The sequence below is a fragment of the Oryza brachyantha genome, chromosome 7, assembly GCF_000231095.2.
Source record: "Oryza brachyantha chromosome 7, ObraRS2, whole genome shotgun sequence".
NCBI lineage: Eukaryota > Viridiplantae > Streptophyta > Magnoliopsida > Poales > Poaceae > Oryza > Oryza brachyantha.
Window position 1 is genome coordinate 8,096,457 of NC_023169.2, and position 24,840 is coordinate 8,121,296.

The following is a 24,840-nucleotide window of genomic DNA, read 5'->3' on the forward strand; positions in this document are numbered from 1 at the left end:
TACAGAGATTGAACTTAACCTAAACAGTATGCAGTCGAGCACGATATGACTATAGGAAACATGAAGATCGATAAAGCTAATAAATAAACAGACGAATTACTTGGAATAAGCAATGAATCATGTGTTACAATCGGCTAAACCCAACTCCCATGTAATTCACATAAGCCGATGCAACATAAATGACTTCTGATCTAACTAAATCAAGCCGATTGGTATAGAAATAATGCAGTAAGGCGATCGGCTACTCTATTGATGTAAATATGATAAGCATGTAGATCAGCAAATATCATCGGCTATAGATGGTGGACAAACAACCCAGATCTATAAAATACCTAACCCAGATTGCTAACAATAATCATAGAAGATCGAACCCAATCGAGACAGTTCCAGATTAAACCTAGCAATGTCAGGATAGATATTTAAATAGATCTAGATTCCTATCAAGCCAATGAGCCGATGACTGATAACTTATCGGCTGGTACTTCAATAAAACAACGAGTAAAATACATCAATCTGATATAAACCATCTGACAAACGCAATCTACTAGATCGGACCTAACCGAGACAGTACTAGATTGAATATAACAAATAGCGAATATCAAACCAACATAGATCGCCCAAAGTGGCTGACCAGATCAACTCAAAACACGAAAGTGATCTAAGTTGAAATTGATACGATAACTAGCAATCGTGCAACTAGATTAGAAGACCGAACTGAACGAGACAGTTCTAATCTAATCGAACTATTACCGTGGCCCGGCGGAACATAGGACTTACCCCTCCGTTGGAGATCGAGACGATGTAGCCCTATGTCAGGTGCCAAGTTCTGCTGAAGTTAAAACCTCGGTTAGGAGGGTGGCGATGCACCGAAAAAAGTTGATCTAATTGATTGGTAGATGATTACAATGACCCTGGGCATACATATTTATACTCTCGGGTGAATGCTAATCTGTGTCGGATACGACTCCTAATAGATAAAAAAATAACAAACTCTATCTCTAACACGACACGATTTCTAATAGATAAAAGAAAACAAACAAGTCCCGATCGGACTCTAATCTCCTAGAGATAAAATCTTAACTAACTCTAACTACTAGATAAAATTATGCCGCCAAGCCTTGGTCTTCATCATTTCAAAATGAATTCGAACTCTTCCGGATAAAATATCTATCGGTAATTGCACCTTTCCTTATCCAAACCAATAAGGAAATTTACAAAATTTTGGTGTTAACAAGCCGTCGCCGCCCTTCACCTCTCCCTCGTGCTCACCTCTCACCACCAACGCCGTCATCTGCCGCGAGGGTTCGCCACCGGACACCGATCCCGCCAGGCGTCGCACTCCATCGCTCCCCCTCGTCCCCGTCCTCCACCTCCGGTGAGCTCCTCTCCCCTTCCTCCTCCCTATCTTCCACGGCGATCGCTGTCGCGCCGCGCGCCCGCCGTCACGTCGTCGTGCCACCGACGCCACCGCTCCTTCCCGCTCCACCGTCACCGCATCGGGCCTCCTTGGTCGTTGCCGCCGCCCAGCGCTCCCGTGCGTCACCGCCACGTGGGCCGGTGCCACATCATCGCGCCACACCCGCCATCGCTGCCGCTTGCCATGTCGCTGTCCCGTTCGGCCGGTGCCTCGGTCTCCCTTCCCTTCCTCTCCTAGCCGCGATGCCGCGTCGCTGCCGCTTGGTCGTCGCCCCTCCTTGTGTCCCGCTGGTGTGTCGCCGCTCCCCTTCCTTCTCTCCCATAGCACGCGCCGCCACCGATGAGCCCCGCTGCCTCTCTCTTCCCCGCCTCCTCGCTCTGCTCGGTTTGCCGCCGCCACCACTTGTTAGCGTCGCCCACTGCTGTTCACTAGTCGTTGCCGGCCGTATGTTGTGAGGGCTCAATCTTGGACCGAATCCAGGCATCCCACATTTCACGTAACCGCCCAGGAAGTTCAGTTACACGTAGAATGATACAGAAACAGTATTTCGATTAATTATACAAACCGACGAGGTTTTAGTACAACTCCAGGCTAAACTAAGACACACGCAACGAGCCTACAGCCTTACACTCTACAAGCAAAAGACACAACTCTGCACCACAGGAACAGCCCGAGCATAGAGTCGACCTAAAAGTCAAAGCCTTCATCTTCGTCCCACTCCTGTGGATTCTCAAGCTCTTCGGCTTCACCTGCAACGTCACCCTGACCAACTGGAGCCAAAAGAATGCAAGACTAAATACACAAGTACTCTACAAGCCAAGCAGGGAAAGTAGTAAAATAGTAACGCATAGTCAACAAAGGAAGGAAACTGGTTCAACTCTCTAACCTTAGCAGTAGTTTAAAAATAAACCCAATCAATAACCCAGTATAACAATCAAGTATAACCATCATTTTATGTCATTCACCTTACCATATTAAACAATAACTCCAAATCTACCATTTTGCCAACACACTGGATTCACCCATAGCCATATCTCCATTAACTAGGAGCACGGCGTATTCGAATACCAAACGACTCTGCAGCGTCTACCCAGCTTTACCCACACGATACCCACAGCTAGCCAGGTTATGAATAACATAACATGATACTGCCTCAAGTTCATCTAAGATCCACCTAGCGGGTTATAGAATTTTGTGGCTATTGGCCCCGTCCCGAACGCAGAGGGGGTGTGTTCCAACCCCGCCACAACTTTCACCCACTATTGAGCGTCTCAGAGGCACACCAGCTCCTCCTGACCTCTTATGGGTACACGCAGTACCCTTACTCAAACAATCACAACACTCACAACACTCAATGGCCAGTACACACCTAAGGCCGATATTGCCATATACACAGATAGGCTGCAGATCATCAACTCACTGGAGCAGCATATGTTATGGCCGAGTATCTCTATCGTGTGGATGGGTGCAAACTATGTCACATATACTGGCATAAGGTGGTGAAGTCCTTATATCTTTTCAAATAATCCGTAACTTCCATAATTTCACATAAAATAATGATAGCCATATATAATCATCTATTCTAAACTAGGGTTATGAAGGCATAACAGGCACAATATCAAGGCATGACAATATGTAAAGCAAAATAATAAATGGGTAACTTCTATTCAAGGTGATAATTTAAGTAATTAACACATGCACACTATATATGTACTTTAAGGTAAGTACGACTACCCAAAATATGACCTAGCTCTAGATTAGATTCAATTATGATCAAAGGATGCTTGACTTGCCTTCAGGGTCAACGTACTCGTCCCAGGCTTCACTCCCTACAACTGCGGTGTCGTAGCTGTCGGTGACGAACTCCGATCTTGCTCCTTCTATATCAGCGGCGATGCAGTCTATCGATACACAAATGAAATAAAACCGATAAGCGATTAACACCAAATAAACACCAAAACTTAGAAATGGCAGAAAAAGGTGGAATGAATGCTAGGAATGATTTTTGGGATTTTCGGGGTTTTTATCGGTCGCACACCCTTAAAGTCAAAAATAGGGTCGCGCCAACAGATGCTCAGATGGCGATGAAAGTGGTTTCATTTGACTAGGAATAATTCAAGAAGTCTAGAATAGGTCTCGGATTTGAAATCGGCGGTCAAATGGATAGGTAAATAGGTTTAAAGTGAAAAAGGGAATTTTTGGAATTATTTTCGAATAAGAAAAACTCTATTCTCTCTCTCCTCCCTTTCTTCTTCCTTTCTTTCCCGTATCTCTCTCTCTCTCGTTCTTTCACAGGGAGGTGGCCATGGAGGGGCGCCGGATATAGGACGCCGGCTCCGGCTGGGGAGAGGCGGCTACGGCAGCGGGAGGCCGAGGGGGTCTCGCTCCCCTCGGTGGCAGCGACCGGGAGGCGGTCTGACGGGCTGGCGGCGGCGGCCTGGATCAGGCGATGGGGGCAGCCGCGGCGGCGGCGCTCCGGCGAACTCCGACGAGGGCGCGGCGGCCTGGGAGGTTAAGGGGAGGTCGACGGCGTTATAGGATCCGTCGGCCGAGCACGGGAAGGCACAGACCGGCACGGCGCCGTGCGGCCCGACGGCAGCCAACAGGGGAGCGCCGGCGGTAGCTCCGGCGATGGTGTTGGCATGATTCCGGCGACGATTTCGCCGGAGAAAAAGAGGGGAAAGGTGGGATAGAAGGTCTAGGTTCCATTTTTACCACTAATTTTAAAGATAGAGCAATGAGAGCGACGGATTTCGCAGTTGGACGCCGGCGACCAAAACTCGAATTCCGGCGAAGTTTGAACAGGCTGTGACGACTCCGATAGTGGGAGGCGGCGCGGGTTCACGGGAATGAAGAAGGAGATCGCTGTAGCCTTCTTCTCTGAGCGTGGCAGCAGCAGGAGAGGGGAGACAGAGAGGGAGTTTGGAGGAAGCAGCAGCAGCGATGCAATTAAGAAAATGATGATCTTATATACTCGGCTTGAGTCGGTTCAAGTACGTCGGTTGCGATGTGGATGGGTTGTGATCAAGCAAGTACGTGGCAAGATGAAGATGACGACAGCATCGTCGGTTGTAGCTTCTAGCGACGCCGGTGGTAGAGATGAAGACAACCCTGGGTATGTGGGTTCGTTGGAGGCTGTGGGCGTTGGACTGGATTGGACTGGAAGGAAAAAGAGATATATCAGTCTTAGCACATCCGAAGCAAACGGGCTGGTAACGAGGGGAAGAAATATAGCGGAACCGAAACTCGGCGACAGGACCGATCATCGGTTAACGGAAGAATTTAAGGAGGAACTTTGCACTTTCAAAAGAAAACAAAACGACGAAAGAAAGACTATCAAGAAAACAGACTTTTTCAAAATCAAAAGAAACGACATGCGAAATTTTAAAATTCACAAGAAAAGAAAACGGTTTTAAAACTTAGTCAATTTTAGGGGTGTTACATACATCGCCGCCGATCATCACCCCACCGCTCGCCGCCGCCCGCTACCGCCTCCCGTCCGCCACCGCTCGGCCGAGCTCTCCCCTCCCCCTCTCTGTTTTCTCTCCCTGGGCAGCGGGCCCAGCCCGTCAGCCGCTCCCTTTCTCTGACAGGTGGAGCCCACCCATCATCCCCCTCTCTCACCCGGCCATGGGCCCCCTTCGTCGGTCTCTTTCCCTAGCCTGTGTCACAGTTTCCTTTTCATGGTATCGTGGTGATACACCGGCGCACGTTCAAGTGTAGTGGAGCTATGTCTTATGGGTAAAGTTATACACCTCTGCGGAGTAAAACTATTCGAATAGTCGTGCCCGCGGTTATGGGGCAAACTTACAGATTCGCTGTGATTAGTTGAACCTTTAATAACTTGATGAACTTGGAACTGGTTTGACCCTGTCAATGTGGTCTAACGTTGGCAGTCGTTTGGTTCTATTGCAACGTGGTGTAATGTTGGGCAGAGGGTTGACCCTGTCGCTACGTGGTGTAACGTTTGACAGTGGTGTGGGCTTGTTGCAACGTGGTGTAACGTTGGACAGTGGTCTGGGCCTGTTGCAACGTGGTGTAACGTTGGACAGTGGATGATAATTTTAACTCTTTAGTTTACTTTTAATTAGTCTATTTTATCTACTGCTTTGCTTATAAATGCTGCTTTGTCCAATTTAACCGTAGTCTATCCTTGATACCCTATTGCATTCATTATTCTTTCTACCTTGGGTGTTACTTGCTGAGTACGGTGATTTGTACTCAGCCTTGCTTAATTTTTTCCCCACCAGAGCAAGAGCCAGAGCCTTTGTCAGAAGGACGTAGTTCCGAAGGTTGAAGTGAGGTTCAGTCCGCCGTCAAGAATGCCTATGGTGTGAAGCCGTCATCGCCAAGCTGAAGATTAGATGATTTTAGTCTTGTTCTCCTTTTTTGCTGCATTTCGATAGATAATTGTTTTTATTTGTTTTTAAGTCGTGGAACTGTGTATTAATTTGTCGTAGTGTGTACTCGGGCTGATTTCTGGACCGAGATTAATGCATGCTATTGTTCAGAAATTGCTATAAATTTCTATGCGTGACAGGGCCCCACTCGTCAGGCCGTCCCTCCCCACGTCTGGCTCAGACACCGTCGTCCACCGCTAATTGCGCCACAGATTTCTAATTTTGCTCCACCTTCCATCCCTCCCTCTCCTTTCCATGTCGGCCACCCTTCCTCCTTCTTTAAAACCCTCGCCTTCCCACGACGATGCCATTCCTTTCCACGCCTGACCGCCGTCGCTGAATGCCACCGCCGAGTCCTCCCCTCGCCGTCCGATGCCGTGGCGGAGCCACGTTAATGCCTCCGCCTCGCCCAGGACGTTGTCACCGCCGCCTCCTCGTCGCCGGTGAGCGCCTCCACTCTCCTCCCCTCTCTCTTTTACTCCTCGGCCAATCGTTGCTGAGCCGTGCGCCGTCGCCGGTCGTGTGCATCGCTCACCATCGCAGCTGTTCACCGCCATCACCATCGTCGTCGCCTTCGCGACGCTGTCCCCAAGCCACAGACGGCCACACCTGCGCTTGCCTGCCGCCCTCGCCACTGTGCCACCCAGACGCCTCTCCCTCCCCTCTCCGCCGCGGCCTTGCGCCGCCGTCTCCCGCGTCATCACCGATGTAGTCGTCGTCGCCGCCGCGCATGTGCACCGTGTCGCCGCCGACCGAGTGCCACCGGCCACCTCCTCTCTCGTCCCCTGTTCTCTCCGACTGGCCAGCGAGACCCACCCGCTAGCCAGCCTCCCCATCCCTCCTATTAGCCGGGCCCACTGGCCAACCACCCCGTCGCCTCCCCCTCTCTCTCCTCCCTAGCCCCACGGACCAGCCTCTTGGCTACCCTCCCCTCTCACCGACAGGTGGGGTCCACCTGTCAGCGCCACCGCTCTCCCCTCGGGTTGACGTCAGCAAGACCTCATTATTGCGAAATAAATCAATTTAGGATTTTTCCTATTTAGTTTAAAAACCCAGAAAACTTCTAAAATTCATAACTAATTCATCTAATCTCCGTTTTAGTCCATTCAAATTTCATTAAATCCAGAAAAATGTCAAGAATCCATTAAAAATAGTTTCTTTTTCTCTTTTGATATAGTTTGTTCCTGTTTATTTATTTTTATGCTATGTCGCTTAAATTCGGACCCTGCCAAAGCACTGCTTTACTTCGAGATCATCCCCGAGATCCTCCTGAGGCTAAGCAAGGCAAGTGGCACTCCTTTTGACCATATTGATCCTATTTATTGTAAAATTTTCCTGCTTTATTCCTTCAAACATGCATTATTTACTTAAAGTATTTACCGTACTTTACTTTATGTTATTTTTCGGGTTTGACCTATTGTGATTATGCTATTGTCTACCCATTCTTTGTCCTTGTTATACCCGGGGTAATTGAAATAGAATTAGGTCTAGGCCATGCTTAGTGCTGCTTAGAACAATTAGCACATCGGAATCTGTAATCACTGCTTGACTGATTTTAGCTGTTAATGATTCATTACCCGGTCAGTGTTAAATTCAACTAAAATACTGATAATGGTGGGCCATGTGTGCACGGTTTTGAAAGTTGCACCCATGATAATTAAGGACCAGTTCATGGGAAACCCTGGAAGTAATTTAGTGCTAACCACAAGCCGAGTAAGGGCAAGGTGGGATTTGAAGCGTAGCTTCGAACTATTTGATGTACCAAGGTAAAGGTGGGCGTGATGGAGAATGGATGGGAGTCAGGGTGGTGTAGTGATGGCCTATGTTGCTTCCAGATTCACCAAGGCACTAGAGAGGACTGCCCGACTTGCTGTAAAGGAGGGGGTGAAATCTGAAGTGTGGTATGATTAAATAGGGAGGGTTATGTGACGGGTCCTATCACGGGCTCATTTCCGGTGTGTCATGGTGACACGTCGGCGCATGTTTAAGTGCAGTGCAGTCGTGTCTGGTGGGTATAGTAGTACACCTCTGATCAGAGTGAGCCATGCCCACGGTCACGAGCGGACTCCCAGATTGAACCTTTAATAACCTAAGTAAACTGACTTTCACTTGGGACTACTACAACGTGGTGTAACATTGAGTAGTGGTTGGGCCTGTTGCAACCTGGTGTACCATTGAACAGCGTGGAGATGTTTTATTTAAATTGTTTTACTTATTTATTTAAATCATGTTATTCTATTTAAATCTTTGTTTTACCTAATTGTTGCTTTTGTGCAGCTAACCCTAGCCTCTCCTTGAGTTTACCTGCATTCATTTATTACTCCCTTTCCGTGCTGCTTGTCGAGTACGTGGTTGTACTCAGTCTTGCGTAATTTTCCCCTTCAGTGGTAGATTACTATTGAGATGGAGGTGACCCAGAGGTTTGATGCTTGTCCAATGTCAAGATGTTGTTTGTGTATTGGAGCCAAGCTGCGTTGGAGCCCGACGTCTTTTACTTTGTTTTCCGCTGCATGTCGTTAGACTTTAATTGTCATTTATTATTGTTTCTAAGAACATTGGTGATGTAATCGACTTTGTCTATTGGTGTACCCTGGCTAGTCCTGGACGGGGATTTAATACATAACAAAGTTCGGAAATTCGTGTAAGGAGTTTCTGGACGTGACAAGTACAAATCACATCACTCAACAGATAGCACCCAAGAGAGGAAAAGAAATGAATGCAATAGATAACAAGGAGAGGCTGGTGTTAGTTTGCATAAGGCAGCAGTATTTAGCAAAACTGTAAATAAAATAGACTGAATAAAATATAAATTAAATACTTGAAATAATCATCCAATAATATCTAACGTTACACCACGTTGCAATAGGTCCAAACCACTATTCAACGTTACATAACATTGCGACAAACCCAAACCACTACCCAACGTTACACCACGTTACAACAGGGTCAAAATAGTTCCAAATTGATCAAGTTATTAGAGTTGAGATTAATCCCAGCGAGTTTGGCAGTTCGCCCCATAACCGCAGCCACGACTATTCAAATAGTTTACTATGATCAGGAGTACAACTTTACCCACAAATTTTCCTCTTAGCTAGCTTATTTATATTATATAGGAAACTAGTTTAACGTCAAGAAGTTTACCAAAGCTAGATAAGAAGCTCACTCGAGCTCTAACTGAGGAAGCTCATCACAATGCGAGGAGAGGAGACCTAGGATGATATCAAAGGGGAGAAAGCAGAGAGGTCATCTTGGGATCTTGTATCGTATGCTACTACAAGAGATCTTTTTACTGACGACTAAAGCACATTTTTGCTAGCTGGCCAGACACCCTGCTAGTAATTAAATGTCAATGCAAATCATCGATCTTCACTGGTGGCAATTGACTGATAGCAAAGATCAATTTTTGCTGCCAGGCAACATAACGCAGCCACTAGCGAAAATCAATTAATGTTCACATTTTGATCTTGTGTACAAAGTAGAATCAAAAACACATTTTTGACATTTTAGTAAACATCTATAACACAATGTGCATCCTAACTGGCGATTTAGGCAAAACTTCAAACTAAATTCATAAATTTTGATTTATAGGATTCAATCCTAAGACGTCTCTCTTTCACACAAATCACATAAGCATCTCATTACGCAACACTTGTTGTCTATATGTAGAATGCTATTGTTTTGATATCCATTGTTTGGAACTTAAAATAGTTCTTTGCGCTCCATAAATGATTTCAAATAAAAAATGGGATGAAGTACAAACTTGTATATCTCATAGAACTATATAACTCTCACATAGATCATATGTCTATTGGAGGTTATTGTAATCATAGATCTAAAATTTTGTAAAAATAGATCTTTGAATTTCATAGCGAATATTTGGAAGCTTAAATGGTTTAAATTGGAAAAAGTTATCAACTAAGTTTGATATAAATTTATCTTCATCCGACTATTTATGAAAAAGTTAGGTACAGATACATAATTTTCTAAAAAAAATGGTTTTTATTGGAAAATTGATTTTCATAAATATGATTTTTTTTTACTAGAGCCCTTTTTTTAGTTAGTCTGAAAATGGTACATAAAGCTAAGGGGTATAAGGGGGTATTTTAGAGAAATGGAACTGTCGACGGGTTAATATGGAGTTCTCAAAATTATTGTGTTACACGTCATAAAGACTCAATCTAGACATTAAGTGTACAAACAACAGGTTGACTTTAGAGTATTGCGCAGTCTTCTTCTTTTGACCTTGTATCAAAAGTACTGTTTTTTTAGAAAGTCAACAATACTGCTTGGTTGATAAGCTACCAATACAAAGTTTCTTATACCCGATCAACAAGCAAAGCATATAAATTCACATCCAATTTTTTTACAAATGAAATATATCAGTACATTACCTAAATAACATCAATATAAGAAATTACTCATACATAAACTGAAGTGGCATAAGAAAGGTAGCATAATTCGGATATATGTTATGTATCTCCCCTTAGAGCTTGAGGCTCTTAAGGACCATAGGAAGCCCGTACTTGGGACGCAACGTGATCACTTCTATGGGCGCATGGATATACATTGGTGATAATGTGAAGGAGAACCTCTGCAATATCATGGCGATGACAACCTTGGCCTCGAGCATTGCAAAGTCCTGTCCAATGCATGACCTCAGCCCACTCGAGAAGGAGAGCAGTGCATTTGGGTGCTTCGCCGCTCTCGACACCCCGTTTTCAAACCTCTTTGGCCTGAACTCACCAGCGTCCTCTCCCCACACATTAGTGTCACGGTGAATCGTGGCTATTGGGATTGTCAATAGTGTGCCCTTGGGCAACATGATGCCACCAAGCTCAAGATTAGTGCCAGCCCTCCTTCGTACGAGTGAGACAGGGCTGTATAGCCTCAAGGTTTCGAGGAGGAACATGTTGACTAGCTTCCACTTGTTGAGCATATCACCGGTGAGCACCTCGCTGCCACATTCAGTCACCACCTCCTCCCTTAGCTTCTCCTGCCACTCTGGGTGCGTGGCGAGTAGGAACATTGTCCATGTGAGCAGGCGTGAGGTGGTGTCGTTCCCTGCGAAGAAGAAAGTCTTGCACTCATCAATGATCTCATCCATGCTCAGTTGTGATTGGCTTTCACTGTGCTCTGGCATGCATGCTTCTAACATATGCCCGAGCAAATCATTCCCATACCCATCTATGTCCTTGTTGGCGAGCCGACTCTTGATGATGTTCATGAGCATGCCCCTCACCTTCTTGTCAAGCGACCGTGTCTTGAGGTTTTTCTTGGTCGGAAGGTAGCTGATTAATTTTGCCAAATGCATGGATATATCACTATGTGCTTTCTGAATATAAGCATAATAAGGAAAATTAAATGTGTCTGTACCTGAACCATGGGATTTGAACAGTGAGGAAGGTGGAGAAGGCAAGATATTGAAGCTCTCTTTGTGCCAAGAAGACATGCTTCCCCTCTTTGTAGCTACTACCAAATGCCGTGTGGGAGATCACATCCGTAGTGAGCTCCTCAAACTGCTGGTTCAGTTCAATCTCAATGACACTACCCTTTGTCTCCAACTTTGCTTCCCACTCTGACATTATGGATTGAGCACAGGCAGACATGGTCACCGTCATCATTTTGAGATTGTCCATGTTGAATGCTGGGTGGACCACCTTGCGGTGACGCTTCCACTCATCACCATCAGTGAGCACAAGCCCCTTGCCAAGTAGGCGTACAAAATGAGGGTTCGTCACGTTCTTCAGATAAATCCCTGTTCGGTCCGATAGTACTTGCCTCACCATGCTCACATCGGCCAAACATATATTTGGCTGTGCACCAAACCAGTACAAGAATATCCTTCCTGTGACACATAATTACATACATTAATAACATAAACTAGCACCAAAAATTATGATACTCAATATGTTCTCTAGTATTTTCTTTTTAGAAAACACATTAGACGTTTAAAACAAGATTTGATTTAACTTTTAGAACGTTTACATAAATTTTCCTTAAAACATATTATCGTATAATTATTCTCGTATAACTATTAATGCTAACTACTCACTCCGTCCTATAAAAATCCAACCTATTACTGAACATGATACATCTTAAATTTGGACATACTTTTGTGGCTTTATCTAGATTCGTCGTACTACGATGTGTCATATTCGGTATTAAATTTATTTTTTAGGGAGTGAGTATGTATGTATGATCGATGGAGAATTATAATAAAAAAAACAAATAATAGCGTACCATAGAGGGGAATCCACTTCCCGAAGTGTGGCTGCACGATTGGGAGGAAATCATGCGAGGAGACATCGAGCACGAGGCCGGCGCCCTCACCGCAGAACCTCCTGATCTCGGCGAGGTTGCCGGAGGAGAAGAGCCTGTAGCCCGGCCCGCCAACGCCCTGTGCCCGCAGCCGCCTGGCGATGGCGCGGGGCCTCCACACCAGGTGCACCGCCGCTTTGAACGCCCACGACGCCAGCAGCACCGCCGCCGCCGCGGCGGCCACCCCCCACGGCGCCAATCCCACGTTCATGCCGATCGAGCGAGCGAGCGAGTCCTTTGCTTCTGCTTGGTTTTCAGCTCTGGTTGCTGCTGCTCGGTGGTGTGTGGTGTGGTGTGTTTGTCTGATGATACCGGAGAGGTGGCCCGCGAGTTTGTATTTATGGAGGCGCCCGTTTGGCCGGTTTCTTTCACCTCCCAGTATATAGCAAGCAGTGAGAGCACGTACAATAGTATACTTTAAGTCAGCTATAAACATATATTAAAAAGATAAGAGATAAGAGCAGCGAGCTATAGATTTATAACCAGCTATAACATGGACTCCAAGAAACAATATGTGTATGACATGTGACATCAGATATTATTGAACTTGCTCTGACGCATACATGGCTGGTTGGAAACAGACCAGGTGGTGGTGGCGGTAACATCAGCGGTGATGCAAGCAGTTTTATATCACGCGTACTATAATTTGACATGGTTAAGGCGGTGTTTGTTTGTAAGGATTTATTTTTAGTCTCTAGTCACATCGGATGTTTGGACTTTATTTGAAGTATTAAATATAGACTAATAAAAAACTAATTTCATAAATGAGAGCTAATCCGCGAGATAAATTTTTTAAGCCTAATTAATCCATAATTAGTAAATGTTTAGCATCACATAGGCTAATCATGAATTAATTAGGCTCATTAGATTCGTTTCGTGAATTAGTCCAAGATTATGGATGGGTTTTATTAATAGTCTATGTTTAATACTTCAAATTAGCGTCCAAACATCCGATGTGACATAGGACTTAAAAAATGTTTAGCCATCTAAACAACCCCTAAGTATGGCTACATTAATTTGATATGGACATGGCCACTACTACTCTGGTAGGTTTGTGTATCGAACATTTAATCATTCTTCTTATTTAAAAATTTTATTAAAAAAATTAAAAAATTAGTCACGCGTAACGTACTATCTATGTTTTATTATTAAAACTTCTTAAATAAGACGAAGAGTTAAACATTCTATCTAAAAACTAAAAAATAGATTTATTTCGGGACAGAGATAGTAATTCACTCAACAAGGGTTGGAGAAATGGAGAGGTCCCAATTGACTTGTCCTGAATCCTGATGGAATCATTTCTTCCTCAATCAGATGGGAAAGATGTGTTTCTAGAAGGGTAATTAAATGAAGAAAACAGGAGATGGCGTATACAAACAATAGAAGAAACTGTATTCGGCAGAGTTGCAGACTTGCAGTCATAGTATTACTGCGTGAACATTGCAAGGAGTGATCTCAACATAACGGCATATGCTACGGAGGAAGATGTGGCAGTATATTGAATCCGAATCCTCGATAGTAGCATGTGCTGCAGTAGAGAGATCAGGTAACGTATATTTAGACTATTTTTTACCGTTGGATGAAAATCGATGGTCTAGATCGAGTTCTAGGGTAATACTGTAGTGATTATATAGTATCCAAAACACTATGGCTACAGTATTTTTTACTGTCCATATCATTTTTACTATTCCGCTGCCATGAGTAGTGGTCATCTGTAGTCATGCAGATGATCCGAACCCCACTCTATAGTTTATAGATATTAATTCTACGATACATGACACTCATCAAGATTCCTTTGTTTTTTTATTCAACCTCTGTAATACTTCTAATTAACAAAACAGTTCCAATATTTATATTTTGAACCTTTCAAAAAAAAATAAACCTTTACATAAATAACCTTGATGTGTAGGCGGACCTACATGTCAGGGTGTTGATGTAAAATTCACACCAATAGTGATGCAAAAACTACGTTGATACACACAGAAGCCTAGAAGCTCTACTTAACTCCACCGTAGATCCCTCCCCTCTTGACTCTCTCTCCTTGACAACCCTAACGGGTGGAGGCGATGCTCAATGGCAGCCCCGATGGCGGTGACAAGGGATTAAGCTTGGACCGAGGCGGATGAAGCTCAGGGGGCAATGGATCAACTTCATATGATGTGGATCATCAATCGGGGCTCGTCATATTCCTTGATCTTTTCTCCAAGCCAACACCCGTCTTCCGCTTTGGATCTGGTGCACGTGGGGTGACGAACTCATCCCATGCGGCTTACAGCGTCGCCTAAGACCTCACCCCAACACTATGACAAGGCCGCTTATCCTCTCCAAGATTACTCACCATGCACACCCTGCAGGAGCACTGTGTTTGTGCTTAGTGAGCTTTATCATCGCTTCTAATGCAATCAAGTAGACTGCAGTGTCATGGTATTCACGAACAACATCTCAAACGGTGATGCATCGATGCCTGGTTAAAAACAGACTAGGTGGTGGTGGTGGTGACATCAGCAGTGATGCAAGCAATTTTGGATATCAGCGCTAAGGGCATTGGGTTCTTTGACAAACATTTTTAATCCTTAACTTTTTTTAGCGCAAAACTCTATAAAATTTTATTTTTAATATATTTTGAACCCAACCCTTAAATTTATAGACAAAATAGTTGAACCCATTACCACCTTTCAAAGAGGCTTATAGGCTATGCGCATACATATGACGATATTTGACTACACATGGCCACTCTCTCACTCACTGAACCAGGGTTGGGACGTTCCAATTGACTTGTCCTGAATTCTAATGGAATCATTCATTTGTCGGTCAGGTGAGAAAGATGGCGTTTCTTCGAGGATAATTAAAAGAATAAAACGGCAGTACTTAGGAGAAGACGTATACAAACAGCAGTAGAAACGGTCAGGGTCATCTTTTGACCTTTTCAAGAAAAAGGCAAAATAAGAGGTAAAAAAATAATTTATAAATAAACTTTTATATACATGTTTTCTATCTAAAAGAAAATATAGAAAAATAAACCATAATAAAAAACCTCAAAATTAACTTTCAATTTAAGGTTGAAAATTTAAATTTTGCTTTAAAATAATAAGCATGAAAAAAAAAGACAAGGTTGTATTATGACAGAGTAGATCGAGTCAATAGCACTGAGCTCGATCTCTCGTCGCTTCTAAGTAATCCGTGACATATTTCTTTTCTAAACGTAGTACAAACATACCATTTATATCATACGCAGATCACCCCAATAAACCTACGAACCTACATACCCTAATCTTTGTACTCCCTCCGTTTCATAATGTAAGAAGTCTTAGCTATGTTTAGATTCATCTATTAACCAATATATATTGTTTATATATATATGTCTAGATTCATTGATTTCTCTATGAATTTAGGATACGCTAGAAAATCTTACATTATGAAACGGAGGTAGTACTAAATATCCACCGTGCATTTGTACAATTTGAGTGGAAGTATTTTACGAAGGTTTCAGTCTCATTAAATGATACGTTACATAGTTAAAAAATAATGATGTGGTATAGAATTTACGACGAGAGAAATTGAGTTACATATGGATGAGATTTGGTATACACATTTACCTGCAGGGGCAGAGCTACTCTATGGGTAGGGAGTGCCCAGGCACCCAGTTTAGAAAATTTTTTTGTTAGTGTTAATCTATTTTCACCATATATACACTCACTTAATTCAAATTGACACTCGTAACCGTCAGAACCTAGTTCAAAGCACTAAAAAGAAATTAGGTGACACCCCCTTATATTTCTTTGTAGCTCCGCCCTTGTTTACCTGGACCATGAAACTGAATTGAAACCTTCAACAAGAATAACATGAAATATGACACGAGAATATATCTGACGTCACATGCATTCTTGAAGAATGTTCAAATGACAACGAGGAAATTTTTTGAGAATTAACGTTATTTTAATAAAAAATCCCAAAAGTAGAGGCTATCCGGAAAAATCGCAAATTTAGGGGTCTATCGAACGGTGGGCGTTCGACTAGAGACTATCAAATGGAGGGAGTTCGATAGGGCTCACCACCCGTTCGACTGCTGAGCCAGCCAGACCTGTTAAATTGCCGTAGTTCAGGCCCCCTGTCTAACTTTGGCAGTTAGACAGGCCACCATGTCGAACAACGGTAGTTCGACAGGTCCTGTTGAACTGCAACGCTAGTGATCTAGTCCGATCTCCTCTCCAGTCGACTGTTGGCCGTTTGATAGGGGTCCTATCGAACTACGACAGTCAACAGGACCCTAAATTTATAATTTTTTATCGATGCTCTCTAATTTTGTGATTTTCCATTAAAATAATGCTAATTCTCAAAAAAAAATTGACAACGAGTCTATGTCATTTGAGGGCAGTAAGATTTAATTGTATTGAAAACAAGTAAGGTGAGCATGTTTAACTCGTGACTTACAATTATCCACTACTTACGTTAGTAAATATGCAACCATTAGTGAAGCCATCTACTACTGAAATTCCTTTGTTACAAAATGATTTTACACAGCTATTGAAACCGGAGTGAGTTTACAGAGCTATTGAATGAAGAGATTTGAAATCTAAGGAATAAATATGGGTGGTTTTAAAGCTAAGCGACAAATATCCATCCTGCCAAAACAGCACGATTAATCAAACGGGCCGGTGCTTATTAAACAACTCCAAAGAAACGAGGTACTATAACTCAGAACTCAGAGCATCTTCAAGAGATATCTAAAATTGATCTCTAAAACTAAATTTTAAGAATTGAACTAGAAAATACTCTATGAATTCAAACGGGTTACCAAATATATTCCTAATATTTATTCATGCCTAAAATTACATCAATTGTAAATTTGAGATAAAAATATGAGTTACTAATATAAATTATTTATTTTTAGATTTCTATTGGTTGAGCGTAATTTTTATGTCCAATATTTTTAGATGAACCCATACAAAATTTTGGATAACAAAATACTCTTATAGGTTCCGCAGGATTAGTCAGAGTACACTATAGGTTCCGCAGTGTTAAGCAAACTATAACGGCACGACTTGTGCTTGATGATGCGAACCTTGTCGCCGCGGCCTCGCACCACCTCCACGCCGGTGAGCATGGCGAAGCTCCTAGTATCCAGCGGCTCCAAGTCGCAGCAACACTGGCAGCATGCATGCCCCCCGCCGTGAGGTAGGAACACTGAACATCTTGGCGACGCACAGCTTGCCGCCGCCGAGGTGCACGACATGCGACGAGTGCGTCGTCCCCGGCACCGCGAAGCCCTTGCACCCTCGGTGGGCCGCCGGCGGTGGCTGCAGCTGCGGCTGCTGCGCGGTGGAGGAGGACAGGTCCCAGGCGGCGAGGGCGTCGTCGTCCGCGACGGGGAAGCCGAACCAGAGGCCGTGCTCGATCGGCGCGGCCGCGGAAGGGCGCCCCCGCCTTGCTCCACGCGGCGCTCGCCGTGTCGAAGGAGTACTTGCCGTGGCTCGATCCGCGACGACAGCAGGATGTGCCACTCGCCGACCGCCGCGAGTCGCACATCTGCTGTCGTCACGGATCGAGCGGCGGCAGGGCTCCTGGGGGCACAGAAGCGCATGGTTGTTGGAGGCAGCAGGGCGGCGCTAATTCGCGAACCATGCGGAGAGGGCGAACGGTTTTTTAAGCAGCCCACGTAACCAGCCCACCTGAAGACAAGCCCGTGTATCTTTTTTCCCATTTAATTTTTTTCCCTTTTGGGTTGGCAAGGTGGGCTAGCCCAGCTAGTTGGGCCCAAAAAAAGAATTAAATAGTAACCCAATATATTTTCTCTTTAAATTTTTTCTGGGATACGTATGATTGGGATAAGACGTATAAACTTTAAACATACAAACTTATATATATACTTTAGACATATAAACTCTAGAGATGTAAACTTTACACATGTAAACTTATATATATACATAAAAAAAGATATAAAATATTATATATACAAAAAATAATAGATATAAACTTAATATATAAAAATCTTTATACATATAAATTTATATATGTAAACTTTATACACATAAACTGTAGGATGTATCTGAAATAAACAGGAATCCCACTAGCCACACTGTCCAGGGTTCAGTTGCACACAGAAAAGATATAAAAGCACAAACTCAGCGAATAAAACTTACTTAACAGCGGAAATATGGCACGTCGTCCTAGCTTTTCAAAAAGACCAACCAGGCAGCAAGCAGAAGACCTAACAACACCACAAGCGAGCATGAGCGGAGGAAGCGACCCTAACACGAGTAACCTTGACGAAGACCTGCTCTTCTGAACCACATTTTATGCAAGAGGTGAGTAAAAACGTACCCAGCAAACCACGATCAAAGGATACAAGAAGAATACATGTAAGTAGTACAAGGATATAGGGTTCATCAAGACGGTTAATAACAAGCCTATTATAAGTAGTTTTTCCCTACTTTAATAAAAAATTTATTTGTAAATATTTATAAATCGTTAGTTTAAAAACGTAGCAATATTAATCACAATCATTCTTATCTTATTCCAATCCAAATTTTAATTATAAAATCTACTCACACCATAAGAAATAGGAATCACCCAATGACACATCTCCATTAACCGGGAGCACGGCGTATTCGAATACAATACGACTCTGCAGCGTCTGCCCAGCTTTACCCACACGATACCACGACTGGATCAGAGTCGAGATAACAGAACCGTTCATTAGTCCCACTTACTGCTAGCACTGCCCAGTGGATCCTTTGGACCATCTTAGTGGTCGACTCTTGCCAGCGCTAGGCAAAGTTTTCACCGTCGCACTTTCATGGTTGCCCATTGTTGTGAGATCATGTCAATTGACTGCGACCCCTTGCACATATCCACTCCTATATGCTCTAGAGCTTCTAACAATCGTTCATATAGCGGGACCACGTACTAGGTTAAGTCCGATTACTCGGTCCTGTGGATGGACGCAAATTATATCACTTTCTATGGCATAAGAGGGTTTATCCTTATATCCGGGGAAGCAACTAAATTAACACTGCACATGCATATAATAAACACCGTAATACATGTCATAATATCCAGAACACCACCTTCACCCGGAGTTACCTTCCATATCACTCAAGGTGCGTGATTTATATCAAAACAATATTTTATGCAGCCCGACAGCATCATCATGTGACGACGGGCATAACAAATGTATGTGTATAGAAGTTTGGTGGCTTTATCCACTATAGTATTAATCTGATGAGGTGTACAACCTATACCTGGTATGGTAGTTTATGGTATCAGCAATAACAATTAAGTTAAGCACAGGGCAATAACTAATGTAACATGATTATTTGAAAGTAATATTACGCCAAAATAACTTTGCAAGTAAATAATGCATAAAATAACTAAGTAGTTCTCTACTTAGGTTCTCAAGATGATCAAAGGATGGTTTCGTGACTTAACTTGCGACATGTGGTTTTCTGAGAGCTTCAACGTAGTCGTCTGGGTCCACATCAGCTCATGTAATGGTTTGATAGACTTTTCTTTCAAATGATCTAGTGCACGCACACAAGAACAAACAATAAACAAAAACTAAAAGTTATAAATAAACAATAAAATAACAATAGAAGGTGGAGCTAGCTGAAGAGAGATAAACAACTGGATAGGTGATTGGAGAGATTTGGAAGGCTTTTAGACTGATCTAGGATTAAGATCATAATTGTATAGCTAGACGGTTACGATCTGGAGTCGAAGTGGTGTATGATAGATATCGGAAGTAAGAGAGATCACGTGTCTATGATATGATTTTATGTGGCTTCGCATAATGCGAGATTGATTTATGTACCACAAAATGAAGATTAAGTATGTCTCGAGACAAGGATTGATTTGAATAAAAGGGAAATACAAATAGGGGTGGACAGAAAGCTCGTGGCTCGTTAGCTCGCTCGACTCGTGACAAACTCGGCTCGGCTCGGCTCGGCTCGTTTCATTTTTCTAACGAGCCGAGCTAGCATTTTTCTAACGGCTCGACTCGTGAGCTGGCTCGTGAGCTGCTCACGAGCCTAACGAGCTAGACCAAAGACACAAGATTCACTGGCATTCAAAAGAATGGCTAGAATATGATGGTAGGCTACTGAGCTATTGAATTAAATCAATAGTTCAAATTATATGTGATTTGGCGTATAACAACAAAAGAATTTAAGAACCAAACGATGTTCGGTCCAAATGGATGATATGAACTTGACGCTCTGAATGGCATCGATATTTTAGGATAAGCTCTAGATCTGAGTAATATAACTTAGATGAGGATAGTAAGCCAAAAGAGTTTATCAGATCAAGAGTTGGACTAGATTTAAAGTACTAGAAGAATAGTAAACTCTAGGATCAAAATTACGGTTTCGACTTCAGAGTCTTGGATGGCGACGAAATTAATGCCGCTAGATTCAGAATAATTGGAGTTAATTTTTAGGAATATTTGGATGAATAGTAACCCTAAATAGAATTCAGGGCTATGCCTTCGAAATTTCGGATGGTGGCAAAACTGTCACCATTGATTTCGGAGTGACTCAAGGAGTTGAATGATGGTTTTGGATTTTAAATCCGAGATTTGAAGGTCAAAGAATTATTTAAATTAGAGAAAAGAATAATTTTTAGATTTATTTTGAATAGAAAAAGAAATTAGGACTCCAATTATTTTACTTTTTTTTCTTATCTTCTTCTTATTATTATTTTTTCCTTTTCTTTAACTTGTTTTCCTTTTTTTCCCATTTTCTATTCTTTTCTTTTTTTTTTCTTCTCCTCCGCCTTTCTCTCTCCTCCCAACTTCTTCCTTCGTTCTCCTTTCTTTCTCGTTCTGTCTCCTGTGTTCTACCGTGCAGGAGATATGGGAGGGGCTGGTGGCTAGGAGGGCAGTAGGGAGGCAAGGGAGATGAGCACCGGGGTCAGGGAGCCGAGGGGGTTCCATTCCCCTCGGTGCAGGGACGGTCCCACTTATAATTCAAGGGTATTTAGACATATACTTAAGATTTTTGCGAAAAAATACATATATGTAATATATATATATATATTACCTATATATATTCAATAGAATAAAAAGAAAAACGTGTTTTAGCCTAAACAGACAAACAAATGGTTTATTGGGCCATTTTTCTGCATTTGGCCCAGTTTCACGCTAAGGCCCACAGCCCAATAGAGCTAAAAAAATCCTAATGTCCCTTGGACATTTGGGGAAGCCGGTGCCCGGTGGCTGGCGGCTGCGTCTTGTGCTGGAGGGCGGAGGGGCGAGCTGGCGACGTGAGGAGGGAGGCCGGCGGTGGAGTAAGCCGAGACGGGAGTAGGACGCGGCTACGGCGCGGCGCGGCGGCGAGCCGGCGAGGCGCAGCGCAGGCTCCGGCCACGGGGTGGCCCGGGCGGAGGCGCGGCCGCGCGGGTGCGCGACGCTGCGGTGGGCGAGCCGGCGAGGGCGACTGGGTGGTGGGCCGGCGGCAGAGGCGACGCCGAGACGGTGAGCTTCGGTCGGCGCCCGGCCCGACGGTGGGCGAGCGCGACCCGCGACCCGCGAGGCGGCTGCCAGTTTGCGTGCCGGCGTGCGGGCGTGCGGTCTATGGGCGACGGCGACTGGGCGAGACCGGGTGCCGGCCACCGGCGAGGCGACTAGGCATAGGCGAGCACGCCGAGCAGGCTGCAGGCTACAGCCGGCCAGCCAGCCAGCGGCCAGGTGCAGTGCCGACGTGCTGCTGTCCAATCCAGTCCAGGACTCCAGGCGCAGTGTTGCTGTCTAGCCAAAGCTGATTAGCTGAATATTTTGAATCCTTTATATTTGTTGCCCAATTATGGTTATATATTTATATGAACTTTGATTTTGTGCATTGTCAATTTATTAACTTACAATAATTGAAGTATGAATGGTTGATTGAATGATTGGTTTTATTTTCACTTTAGATCTCAAAATAAAAAGGACGAGAGGGCATGTGGTTGATTTGAAGGCCTTTTTGCAAGAACTACTTCAAAGAAGACAACTCAATGAAAATCAAGATGATGTTTGAGGTGAAAATCAAGGTGAGGACAATCGCTTGACATACAACTTAAGTTCAATTTGACATTTTATGTTACACGTAATTTATATATATATATATATTATGATCGCTGAGTGTTTGATGTTATAAATGTTTCAGGTAAAAAAAATTTATACTGTATCATTTCGAATACCCAAGGTCTAAATCCTGTGCCCGCCACTGCCTCGGTGCGCCCAGAATGATGGCGAGATGGCCGGCGGCGGCGGTCTGTGCAGGACGACGGCGGCGGCCTTGGCAGCGCTAGCTCCGGCGAGCTCCAGTGCGGGCAGCAGCCGGGGAAGGTCCAGGTAAGGGAGGCGAAGCTTGCTGCAGCCTCAGCCGAGGCCTGGGCAGCCAGGAGCAGCGGCGCGACGTGCAAGCCGATGGCTGTAGTGGAGAGGAAACAGAGCAGCGACGCCGGAGGTGGCACTGAGGAGGCTTCGGCGACGATTTTGCAGCGTAATTTGAGGGGAGTTGAGCGGAAGGAAATGGTGATTCCATTCTTACCTTTAATAGTTGATAATTGAGTGGATGGCGATGAACGAAAAGATAAAAGAAAAAGAGAGCTTACAAGCTCCAACTCGACGAACGAAGAATGAAACTTTTTTAAAAAAGATTCGTAAAATATTTTACCCTAAAATTTCTATTATGTTACGTAAACTTTACATATATAAACTTTTTATATACAAACTTTATATGCATAAATTTTAGACATACAAACTTACATATAGATACATATACATATATATACATATAAATTTTCTCTATATAATATATATATTATATACACAAAACATTATAGATATAAACTCAATATATATATATATATATATTATATACACAAAACATTATAGATATAAACCCAATATATAGAAATTCTTATACATACAAATTTATATATGCAAACTTTATACACATAAAATTATATATACACACACGTATAAATTCCCTATATGTAAAATCTATATATATACACAAAATATTATAGATATAAACTCAATGTATATAGAAATCTTTATACATAAAAATTTATTCATGCAAACTTTATGCACATAAAATTATATATATAGAGAGAGACCTGAGCCGCCTATAGAAGTGTTCGCGATCGGAAGGCGCTGGCGACCGATCGCGAATTAGCCTTTTCATGTGCGAGGTGGGCGGCCGAACAGGGCCCCAAAATTCATAGTTGCATCCCTCAACCTAGTATTCATCTCGCATCGGTGAGCCCCTAGTCACATCATCACGATATCCCGTATTATGTATTCATCTCGCATCACCGCACCCTCTCGTATTCATATTCGTCTTCGTGTTACGTCATCGCCAACAACAGCAGGCCAGTAGCACGGACGGATGATGCTTTTCAATAGAACTTGAGGTCAGCAATACCTTTTTTAATTTTAGAGTTGATGTTTGTTATATTTCTGCATATTGTATATTTGTATTGAAGAATATATATTTAAGTTATCTATTTGATGAGTAAAATTAGTTTCACTAGCGATTTATTAAAGGGCCCCAATTAGTATTTCGAACCGGAGCCCCTATTTTCTGGAGACGACCCTGGAGGCATGCGAGCGTCCTCCACGGCAGCCCCCGCCGCCGTCGCCGTCGCTGCTCGTGCATCAGCATCCTAGGGGTAGAAGAAACTCGATGTGTCGATTCGGCGTAGCCTATAGGAGGTGGGCTTGTCTTCTTTGCGGCAGTAGTCGACCATGTAGAGGAACCGATCGACACATCATCGTCATCCCGACGGTGGCGCCGTCGTTTGACACTGTGGCTGCAGCACGGAAGCAGCCGCGGAGCTTGTGGCGCTCAAGGAAGGCAGCGGCACGATGGCAGCTCCAGGGACATAGGCGATACATTGTGGATCTATTCTAAGAGGAGGAGGAGGATGTTTGGTGGGGATCGAAGAAAGAGATATGAGTTGATTTGATAGAGGAGAAGTCTCGCCGGAGTTGTGTTTGGCTCGCATCGTCGTCGATCTATGGAGAAGGTAAAGGGAAGAACTGCTGCATCTATATCTAATCTGGAGTAGAGCAGACGACCAATCTAGGGTTTTCAGGCCGTGTTCGTCCGAGTGAGGGGTAAGTTAACTTACCCTAGTACGGAAAACATAGTAATAGATTAGTACATGATTAATTAATTATTAAAAAATATAAAACAGATTAATATGATTTTTTAAAACAACTTTCATATAGAAAAGTTTTGGAAAAAATACGCTGTTTAGCAGTTCGGGAAGCGTGTGCATAGAAAACGAGGGAATAAGTTAACTTAGAGCAGGTACAATAGCCAGCTATAAGCATATTTTAAAGAGATAAGAGGGGAGAGAGAAGAGAGGTGAGCTATTAATTTATAGCCAGCTGCACACGGGTTTCAAGATAAAATATATGTATGACATGTTAGACCATATATTAATATTTTATAGGTAACTATTGTATGAGTTGGCTATTAGATTGATGAATTGGAGCTAATAGTTGGCTATAATTGAACTTGCTCTTAGAGAGGAGGAAGGCGGCCTCAGTGGGCTAGGGATTAGAGCTTGCTAACATTAGTAATAAGGTAAAATAAAAGAAATATTAAATATTAAAAACGAAAAAAACAACGACGCCTGTGAGATTCGAACTCTCGCGGAGAAACCCCATGTACTTAGCAGGCACACGCCTTAACCACTCGGCCAAAGCGTCTTATT

At 43.5% G+C, this 24,840-nt stretch overlaps 1 protein-coding gene, 1 long non-coding RNA gene, 1 other non-coding gene and 1 pseudogene across 3 annotated transcripts; 1 reads left to right on the forward strand and 3 right to left on the reverse strand.

Annotated features, from left to right (window-relative positions):
* Window positions 1-6,090: 6,090 nt before the first annotated feature.
* Window positions 6,091-8,462, forward strand: LOC107304621. The gene is made up of 2 exons (XR_001550696.1): window positions 6,091-6,260; window positions 8,095-8,462. It is a non-coding gene; the product is annotated as an uncharacterized LOC107304621 (long non-coding RNA).
* A 1,583-nt stretch (window positions 8,463-10,045) lies between these two features.
* LOC102712459 (cytochrome P450 709B1-like) lies at window positions 10,046-12,426 on the reverse strand. The gene is made up of 3 exons (XM_006657566.3): window positions 12,058-12,426; window positions 11,191-11,662; window positions 10,046-11,105 (listed from the first exon to the last, which is right to left on the reverse strand). The coding sequence occupies exons 1-3, from the start codon at window positions 12,344-12,346 to the stop codon at window positions 10,301-10,303; spliced, it is 1,566 nt and encodes a 521-aa protein (XP_006657629.1). The 5' UTR covers window positions 12,347-12,426; the 3' UTR covers window positions 10,046-10,300.
* Window positions 12,427-17,049: 4,623 nt separating this feature from the next.
* LOC102718009 lies at window positions 17,050-17,716 on the reverse strand (annotated as a pseudogene).
* Window positions 17,717-24,753: 7,037 nt separating this feature from the next.
* On the reverse strand, window positions 24,754-24,835 carry TRNAS-GCU. Its single transcript has one exon. It is a non-coding gene; the product is annotated as a tRNA-Ser (tRNA).
* Window positions 24,836-24,840: the final 5 nt, after the last annotated feature.

Coding starts and splice junctions, on each gene's coding strand:
- LOC102712459 (XM_006657566.3), bottom strand. CDS start 12,346: ATGAACGTGGGATTGGCGCCGTGGGGGGTGGCCGCCGCGGCGGCGGCG. Junction 11,663..12,057: donor GAAGTGGATTCCCCTCTATG/GTACGCTATTAT, acceptor TATGTGTCACAG/GAAGGATATTCTTGTACTGG. Junction 11,106..11,190: donor GTTCAAATCCCATGGTTCAG/GTACAGACACAT, acceptor AAAATTAATCAG/CTACCTTCCGACCAAGAAAA.